General features: G+C 27.8%; 1 protein-coding gene across 1 annotated transcript; it reads right to left on the reverse strand.

The window, feature by feature from the left end:
* Window positions 1-5,473: 5,473 nt before the first annotated feature.
* On the reverse strand, window positions 5,474-9,558 carry LOC145115366 (protein FAR-RED IMPAIRED RESPONSE 1-like). The gene is made up of 6 exons (XM_079051644.1): window positions 9,420-9,558; window positions 8,025-8,832; window positions 7,689-7,950; window positions 6,190-6,417; window positions 5,902-6,087; window positions 5,474-5,785 (listed from the first exon to the last, which is right to left on the reverse strand). Exons 1-6 carry the CDS (start codon window positions 9,556-9,558, stop codon window positions 5,474-5,476), a joined length of 1,935 nt encoding a protein of 644 aa, XP_078907770.1.
* Window positions 9,559-11,157: the final 1,599 nt, after the last annotated feature.

Raw genomic sequence — 11,157 nt, forward strand, 5'->3', positions numbered from 1 at the left:
ACCAAAAGTGAAGTTGAGGGTTAAGGTCAAAACTGTAAGTAAGAAACGTGAACTATCTGATGAAGATGATTCAGATTTTCAGAGTCGTCCTGGATCTTCAAAGAAACCAAAGAGAGAAACTAAAGTTTTGAATAAAGATAAAAAAGTTGTTGTTATAAAAGAATTTCCTTCATTGAAGAATAGATGTTCACCCGGGTCATTGTTGGGTGTTATTCAAGGTTTAAGTAGAGAACAGAAGGATTGTATTAGGGCTATGGGATTTGGGAGTTTGTTAGGGATGAAGATGATTGACGTACCGTTGAAGATTGTTTATTATGTTCTTGATCATTTTAATTTTGAATCTTTGAATGTGGAGTTTGATAATTGTGAAGTTAGTGTTGATAGTAAGTCTGTTCAAGAGATGTTAGGATTACCATCTGGTGGCTCATTACTTTCAAACATGGATTACATTTCGGAGAATAATGAAGAGAGCTGTATGTTTGAGTGGAAGAAACAGTATGAAAATATTGATAAATTGAGATTAAACAGCTAAAGAATGAACTTGTTTAAACTAGTGCTGCGGATGATAACTTCAAAATCAATTTTTTGGTTCTTTTTATTAATACTTTCCGTGAGTCTACAAGCATGGGTAAATGTAATCTGAATCCATTGTATTTAATCAGAAGAGATACTGATTTAAGTAGCATTGACTGGTGCGATTACATTGTGGATTGTTTGGTAAGGACGAAGAAGGTTTACAACCCAGAGAAAGAATCTTCTTTCTTTTATGGACCAGCAGCATACCTTATGGTACGTGAGTTATTTTTTGATATTTATTATTCTTTTTAGTTGTAAAAATATGTTTGTTTTTATAATAAATCATATATGATTTTATTACATATAATCATATATGATTATGTAGTATAATTTTTGTTTAATTATATATTACACATCAAAATCATATATGATGTTATATATGTTATGATGTTATATATGTTTTTTCTAGTTGTTGTATGTGGATACTTTCAAGTTTGATCATTTGCAAGTCACACGTAAACGTCCAACTATTTTTTATTGGACGTCAGAGAAGATAAGGTTTCTTGAGGATATTTTACAAGAGAGTGGAGGATTTGGATGTGGACATGTTAATGAAGCATATGTTGAAGAAGAATTTCAAGAATCTGAGTATAATGAGGAGGAATCTGGTGGTGATGAGGTTGAATCTGATGGTGAAGAGGATTTATGTGATGAGGATGAAGAAGATTTTGATGTTAATAAAGTTAGTGATGTGGAGGTAATTCTATAGTTTTATTCATTTATGATTTAATTAGTTTATTCATTTATGACTTTTTATGTTTAAGTATTTTAGTTGTAAGTATCTTTTTTCTTATGTAGGTGTATGAAAGTAAAATTTCATGTATGTATCAGAAGATGGAGGATTTGAAAAAGGATCTTGTTGTAAAGATAGATGAGGGAGTGTTGAAGTTTCCTCAAAGTCAAAATTTGAAAATTTGGAAATTATTATTTCCTGTTGAAGATTTAAGCACAGAAAGTTTTGATTTCAATTATGTTTCACAAAAATATAAAGAACCGATATTAACACCTGGTTTTGTTCAATTTAATGATGAAGATTATGGGAATGATTTTCTTACTGATGATGAAAATGTTGAAGATTATGATCAAGGGAAATGTTCTGGTGGTCAGGGGGATGGAAGTGGTCCACATGAGGGCAATATTGGTACAAATCATGTTGAAGGTAAAGGTGATGATGATGAAGATGATGAACAAGGAAATGGAGGTGGATGTGATAAAGAAGAGGCCATGAATTTAAATTTTGTTGTCGAAAATGTTACTAAGAGTGTGGGTCTAATTGATAGTCAGGAAGGTGTATCTTTTAGTCAATTTATTTGCGATCCAGTTGTTCAAAGTTTTCTTAAAACTTTGGATCAAGGTAGGCATATTTTATTATTATATATATTTTAATCATATATGATTTTAATTTTTTATAATTGAATTTTATTGGTACTGATGGTTGTTTAAATCAGAAACTAGTTCAAGATGATGTGAATTTGAATTTGACTAGTATTGATGATGGTAAGTATTTATTTATGTATTTTTAATACATAAAATATATATAAATATGTTATATAGATGATTCATTTATGATTTTAATAATTTAGGGACTGTAAATTTGGGTGAGGATGATCATAAAAATAAAGATGGAGGTAATTTGTTTATAATTATTGTTTATTCATATATAATTGTGTTTATAATTATTGTTCATTCATATATGATTTTTATAATTTTATTGGGCAGAAAAGTTGAAGATTGTTCAAATAAAAACAAGGATTCAAATGAGACTCGATCATTGAAAAATGATATTGTTCCAAGTTTTAGTCTTGGATTTAGTCAAGATTCTGAAGGTTCCAAGAAGTCATCTCAAAGTCAAATTTCTTCTGAACGGATGACAAAGAAAAAGATTAAGGATAGAGTTATTTTGGGAAAACCAAGTGTTGGTCCAGAGCGTGTTATTCCAAATGTTGATGTTATTGATGCTAGTCCAGTTTCTTTTGCACCCCCTTTGGGTACATTAGAAGGACCATCAAAACCTGTTTCTGGCAAACCTAAAGATATAAATGAAGAAGCAACATCAGTAGTGGATATCAAAGGAAAGAGACAAATGAAGTTTTCTTATGTTTATAAGTCACCATTTAAGGAAAGGTTAATTGATTTTAAACCTAGTTTGACACAATTAGAAAATGTTGTTTGTGAATGGCTTTTCAATCTTCAATGAAATCCAGGGTAATTTTTTTAATATAATTTTTTATTTCTATAATTATAATTTTTTATTTTAAATAACATTTAATTAAATATATACAGGGATATTGTATTGCTTATGGAAATAGATATTATTGGTTTTAGAGCGAATTATGAAAGTCTTTTAAAAAAAACCCATTTGCATGTTAGTGTTCTTGATTCATGGTCTCATATACTAAATCAGCAAGAGAAATTCAGAGATGTTGTTAATTCTCCACTCAGATTGTTCATGAATTTTGACACTGTAAGTTTTTATTTTATTCTTTGCTTTTCATATGGTGATAATCATTAATAATTTTTTTATTAAATATTTACATGTTATTATATAATCATTTATGATTTTCTTATATTACAGACTTTGTCATTTGAATATACTCATTTGAATGAAACTGCCAAAATATAAAGTTTTCAAGGACAACTTCTCTCGCAGTGTTTCTGGTGATAGAGACTTGAAGGTTTTGAAGGATGTTGATATGGTATATTTATTTTTTTATACATTTATATATATATATATATATATATATATATATATATATATATATATATATATCTATTAATATTTTATTTATAATATTATACATGTTGATGTTAGGTATTTTTCCCGATTTTGAGGCATAAGCACATATATCTTATTGTTATGAATCTGAAGAAACGTGCTTTTGAGGTTATCGATAATGGTGCAGATGATGCTGATTTCGATGATAAGTATGGTGCAGTTTTTAAACCACTTGTAAGTTTCAAATGATATTTATTCTTTAGATTTGAAATCATATATGATATGTTTTATAATTATTATACTTATATTTTTCTGACTTGAAATCATATATGATTTTCAGAAAAAGTGTTTTTTGAAGTATCTAAAAGAGATCGATCATGTTAAAGCAAATGAAATGGCTGATAAAAATGTTACTCCAGTAAGATTGACAATACCATGGAGGACAGTTTATAACAAAGTGGATTGTGGAGTTTTTGCTATGAGACATATAGAGAGTTATTTTGGAGAAAAATGTTCTAAATGGAAATGTGGTCTTCCAAACGAAGGCGGTTCTCAAGAAAAAATTCTGGAAAAGTTGAGAATGAAATATGCAGCAGCAATTTTAACTTCTGAGATTAATACAAAGCGTGATGATGTGTTGAAAGCTGCATATGAGTATCAAAAAGTTGATCAAAAGATTCATGGTAAGCATTCATATGATGCTCAATGGAATATAGAAAGAAGGCTGTCAAATTTTTTTTGATTGAATATTTTCTTATTGATGATGTTATAAGAACAAGTTTGTTTATGTTGTGTATGTTATGGATATTGTGAAGAATGTTTGTTTTTATGATGATGGAAAACATGGTGATAGAAAACAAGTCAATATGTATTTTGGTGGATTTTATTATGTAAGTTTGTTTGTGTGAATTATGTTATTGAATGTTAATCATAAGCGATTATGTTATATTTTTATATGTAATTTATGTTTTTAGTATTGATTATATGTTGCTTATATGTAATCATTAGTGATTGTATCGATTATTTTTTTTATGTTTTTGTAATCATAAATGATTATATTTGTTGTACAACACATTATAATTTATTATATCTTTTTCTTGATATGTGAGCTTATCTTTACTGCATGGAATACATCACCATGCAGAATCTTATCTTTGTAATATTTTATTTTTATTTTTTAGTGTTTGTATTGAAGAATCTTTTCTTTATAAATGAAAACTGATTTGCACAACCGTATATTGTATTTTTGATAAGTGATTATGTTTGTATAAAGGGGGTAGCCTCGTGCTAATTTTGCTATATCTAATAACATGTTCCCCATTTTTTCAAGATTCTTGTTCTTTTATTTGTAGCTAGATTTTCATACAGATTGTAGCTGACTCCAAGAACGCCTCTTCCACCATTACTTAAAAAGTTTATCTTCATTGAACATATCAGATCTTTACTAGAAGTCTTTGAAGTAGAGGAATGTTGTTCATTTAAAGAATATTTCTTTTTAATGAACAACATTTCTCTACATCAGATATGTAGTAAAGATTTGTTATGTTAAATGGAGATAATCTTTCTAAGTAATGGTGGAAGAGTTCTTGGAGTCAGCTACAATCTGTATGAAAATCTAGCTAGGAATATGAAGAACAAGAATCTTGGAAAATGGGGAACGTGATATTTGAGACTTGTGAAATTGTTTGTTATTGAAGATTTTATCATGTTTGATGTTATTCTATTATGATGAATATTGTTATCTTTAGATTTTTTATGAGCAGTGTTGTATATTTGTTAGGAACGATGTTGTTGTATATGGTTATATGTAATGGTTAGATGTTTTTTATGTGTAATCATATTTTTAATCACTTATGATTAAACAAAACATATGAAGTAGTATTACATAATATTTTATGATTATACAGATGAATATTGTATATGGTTATGTGTAATGATTACATGTATTGAATAATAGTTATATGTAATCTTAAATGCTTGTAGTAACATTTAATAAAAGTTTAATCATGAATGAATATATTATCAAATCAAAGAAAGAATTATCAAAGTAGATTAAATCCAATAGACAAAATCATAGTAAATTCTGTTTTATAAAAAGAGTAAAGTGTACTAAACAAAAAGTATATTATTTTGAAAAAAAAAATTTATGACTTATTCATTACTGATTAAAGCAGTAAATATCTATGTAGCTTTTGATGATTGTTCTGCTGCAAGTTTGATTGGGCATGTCCGCAAGTTATGAGGAGCCCTTTCTCCACCTCCTGAGCATCTTCTTGTTTGCTTGTTTGAATTTTTATACGCGATTTCTGCTGCACTTTGAATTCTACTTTTCTTTCCGCATCCTTTATTGCTTTGAACATTTGGAACATTGATGTCAATGTCTTTTGGAATAGATATGCCCATAAGCTTTTCTACCTCTTCAACATCTGTCCTATTCTTCTGCAATTCATTTGTAGGATCGTTTTCATATTCCTTCAGCAAGCTTTCTGTTTTCTTAACAAACAAATCCATTTTTTCTTTATTTTTTCTTACATATTCCAAACATGCTTCAAAGTTGTAGTATGTTTGATTGACGATCTGTTAATTTCACTGTCTCCTGTATCATATACATGTCTACCAAAATTATTATTCCTTGATATCACATCCTTTCTCCAACGATTCTCAACGTACTGTTCAGGTATCTCCTTAATTCCATGTTTCATGAGTATGTTGAATGCATGTCTGCACAAAGTCCCAAAGCGGTTGAAGTGTTTACAAGTACATTTTACATCATTGGTTGGAAGTTTTATTTCTACCTGTTGAAAAGCGGTTAAAGCATTAAGTGTTTTATAATCATAACTGAATATTTTTTTATATTATGTGCTGATTCAAAAAAATTTAAAATAAGAATATATTACCTCAAATTCTGTTTTTAGATCACTGTTTTTGTTCAGTTGTTCCACTTTGTATAACTCCCATCCATTTTTTGTTCGAAGATGTTCGTATTGGCAGTACCAGGAACCTTTATAGATTTCTTTATGTACTTCATAAAACAATGTACTTGTATAAACTTTTGCATCATGTTTTTCTATTGGTCGTGGTGAAATAAATTTATATACCGCCTTCTTTGTTTGATGATCAAGCTCCTGTTATGTATTTATTTGTTTTTGAATTGCTGTGTCATAGTTCATCATGAAATGTAAAAGTAAATTTCCATATTGAGAGTAAGTGTTGAAGAAGGAATTCATGCTTTCTGATCTTGAAGTGGTTTTCATCAATCCAGACATTCTTGTGTCACTGAAGTATGCAGGTATCCATTTGTCACGTAATTCAAACATATCATTAAACCATCTTTTATCTTCCATATTGAATTCATTAATAATCAAATCTCATTTCTTTTCAAATTCATCAGGTTTGATTTTTACTTTTCCAAACAAGCTTGTTAAATCTTTTCTTGAAGTCTTTGTTTTTAAATAAATCGTCAGTAACCTATGAATGAACAACTTTGCTTATATAAGTATAAATTATATACCTATTTGGATATATCATATATGATTAATCATATATGGTTACAATACATATATGATATATGATTAATCATACATGATATATCCTACATTACAGTAATCATATATGATTAATCATATATGATTTGTGTAATGTAGGATATATCATGTATGATTAATCATATATCATATATGTACTGTAACCATATATGATTAATCATATATGATATATGGGTAATCATATATGATTAATCATATATGATTACTGTAATGTAGGATATATCATGTATGATTAATCATATATGATTAATCATATATCATATATGTACTGTAATCATATATGATTAATCATATATGATTAATCATATATGATAATCATATATGATTATATAATCATATATGATTAATCATATATCATATATGATTAATCATATATCATATATGTAGGATTAATCATATATCATATATGTACTGTAATCATATATGATATATGAGTAATCATATATGATTACTGTAATGTATGATTAATCATATATGATTAATCATATATCATATATGTACTGTAATCATATATGGTTATATATGATTAATCATATATGATCATATAATCATATATGATTATATAATCATATATGATTAATCATATATCATATATGTATGATTAATCATATATCATATATGTATGATTAATCATATATGGTTAATCATATATCATATATGATTACATAGTATGTAATCATATATGTTTATATAGTAAGTATGGTATCTGATAATTCATATTATTAGAATAGTTAATCATATATGATTAATCATATATGGTTATATAGTATGATATCTGATAAGTCATATATGAATCATCTGTCATAATACTATATAATCATATATGATTATATAATGTATTTTTATTATACCTTTGCTTGCAGTTTTTTCATTATGTGCCACATGCATAGTCTGTGTCTTGAATTTGGTAAGACAGATTTCACTGCTTGTTTTATTGTTGCATCTTGATCAGTTAGAACAATTTTTGGTGCTTTCCCTTCATGAGCTCTAAGAAAAGCTTTAAGCAGCCATTCATACGACTCAATTGTCTCTCTACTCAGCAACCCAACACCAACAGTAATTGATTTCTTGTGGTGGTCAACTGCTGTGAATGGAACAAATACCATTTTATACCTATATAAAGAAAATGTGTTTAGTACAATCATATTTGATTAATAGTATGTTTGAATTTATATACATTAACTTACTTGTTTGTTCTAAAAGTTGCATCAAAAGATATAACTTCTCCAAACTCTGCATAAAAATCCTTTTCTCTTTCATCTGCCCAAAACATAGCAGCCAACAGATCTCCATCACGTAGGAACTCAAATGAATAATTTGGGTAATGATCTCTACGATCATTCATTTTGTTTATCATTATTTGAGCATCCTTGTAACATAAGATTCTATTTACTCCTCTCCTCAAGTTTTTGTAGTATGTTACCTTCGCCCCTACATATTCATATCCTCCTTTCAAAACTGCTCGTATTTTGTGAGCCATTGTGGGACCAATTTTAGCTTTTGATGCACGTACTACATACTCTTTTTCAGAATATGACATCTTTCTTGCCTTTTTCGTATAAGGTCTTTCCTCAATACTTTCCAGTGGGTGGTTGTGCATTTCAAAGAATTTCTTAACTTTGTAATCTGTTGTTCCATAAACATTTTCAAATATAATCTTTGCTGTACACCCAGTAATTATCTTGTTTGAATTTGGTTTCCTCTTGACAGAACTTGTAGCCAACGTATCACAAGGTTTTGGTTTATCCTTGCCACCCCTATTGCATATAACATATTTTTCTTTTATTATTTGGCTATTGTATTTTGATTGGCTACTTATTCTTGTATGAAAACCTGCCATTTCTGCATAATCCGTATACATTTTTACTGCCAAATTTAGTGATTTGAAAACACTGTTTACAACTGGTACAAATTCTGTAGGGACATCTAGTTTATATTCAGATTCTTCAATTATGTTACTGCAATATGATTCATTTGTTGAATTGGAACCTTCACCTGATAAAAGAAGGGTATCACAAATATGTTATTATATAATTTTATGTTGTAATAATCATATGTGGTTAACGATATGTATTTATATTTTAGTATAAAAAATCATATATGATTTTAGATATTAATATATTATTAGATGTTAAATCATATGTATTTGTACATTGTATTATATGATTGATCATATAATATACTGTATAATCATAAATGATTATACGTATTAATTTATAAATAATCATACTTGATATTGTTTAATCATGTATGATTAATCATATATATTTGTAGTTTGTAATATATGATTAATCATATTTTATGATGTATAATCATATATGATTATTCATCCAAATATAATATTAATATAGATTTCAATTTTAAAACATATATGATAAATCATAATTACAAACTATAAATACATATGATTAATCATAGATATGAACAGTCATATATGATTCTTCATCCTTATATGATTAAATCACATATTGTAGTGTATAATCATATATGATTTTTCATAATTCATATTGTATAATAAAATAATCAGAATGAAGTGTAGAAACTGTAATGTAATATGGAGTATTAAATCGAATTAGTTGTACCTTCAATACGAATCGTATTTTGAAGTTCTTCGGAAGTGAAAGAAATTGAATTGATTTGTTCGCCGTTACGAGATGAATTGATTTCAACTATAATAGTATCAGTTGCGATCGACTTGTCAATTTCTTTTGGATTCGACATCATTTATGAAAATTGATTTTGATTCAATTTTCCAATGCTTTGTTTATGATTGCGAGGTGCTTTTTTCTTCGATTTGAGGATTGTATCTCGTATTTATGAGGATATGAACTGATGCTCTGTTTCGATCGTTTTTTTCGATTTGAAGATTGCGATTAATTTGATAACAGATTCAGTAAAAATAGGATATTTTTTATTATATTGAATAATTGTTGAAGATTGGATGATATGATTACGTGACTGATACTGAAAATCGATGATTTAACGATATGATGATTTTTAGAGAAGGAAGGTGTCCGCTTTCTGAACATTAATTTGAAGTTTACTGTTATACCCCTTAATCATTTAACAGTTGACATTAGTTGACGTTAAGTTCCATTGACTGATATTTAATCTCACAATCTCTAATTTTTTATTAATCTCAAGGGAACCATCCCCTATATATATATATATATATATATATATATATATATATATATATATATATATATATATATATATATATATATATATATATATATATATGGGAAAAGTGAATATACCCTTAAGGGTATATAAGGTTAGATACCCAATGCTTAAAACTACGTAGTTTTGATTGGTAGTTTAATTTAATTGAAAAAAATAACAATTTCCTTAAACACTATTGTTTCCTTATTGAAAAAAAATAACAACTAAAAGTCGATCCCTATTGCTTCCATAATCTCCTATTACCTTTAGCCGGTTGTGAATTTTTTTCCCGTAGGTTGCCGTCATAACTTTAGGATTTGAATAGTATTTTATTGTTTTATTTTTTCTCCCACATGATGTATGCATATTAGGCTATATATAGTCTTTATTAAGATGAATACAAAGTAATTAAGATGAATACAAAGTAATGGAGTCTTTTGTTCTCACTTTTCACAGTTAACTCATTTGTGGATAAAAGTTATTTCTTTTTTTTTCTCTGTGAAGTCGTATTTGAGAAGCACATCAACACAGTTTATTTATTTTTGGTCCTCTTTGCTCTACAAATGCTTGATCGATTCTTTCTCCATCTTTTTTTTTATTTCCTTTTTTTAAAACTATAGTTTGATGTAGTCAAACACATGTAATAGTTGAAAGTTAGGATCAGTAACATCAACTATGAATTCAACTTCATCAACTCAATAAATTAAGCAATTGTAGTCCCCTGCCATGGACAGGGGCAAAATCGTCCAACAAGGCAAGATTGTTCTTATGTGTTTAACTTTAATTTTTGTCTTGTAATTGGTATTTTTCTAATTATATTATTTGGTTTTTTAATCGTACAACAGGAACGTGTTTTTATACACCATGAGCTTGCCCATTTGGTTCACAGTGCTGGTAATCTTGACACTCAATTTCACTTTTGATTTTCAAATTCATTATGCTTGGTTGTGAAACTGATTTTATACAGGCAAGCAAGAACAACTGTGTCCTAATTCTTTATTTCATAACAGGTGGAGGTAGTAAATTACCAAATAGCCATCTTGCTGTACCTCTGGTTATTGGACATGCTCCATTGAGACACAAACTTAATATTTTAATCATGCTACTCAGCTACTGTTACAGATCCAATCAATAGTTACATACTTCTATTAAGAT

Source organism: Lactuca virosa, chromosome 1 (assembly GCF_052849685.1).
Source record: "Lactuca virosa cultivar CGN04683 chromosome 1, Lactuca_virosa_CGN04683_v6, whole genome shotgun sequence".
Lineage (NCBI taxonomy): Eukaryota > Viridiplantae > Streptophyta > Magnoliopsida > Asterales > Asteraceae > Lactuca > Lactuca virosa.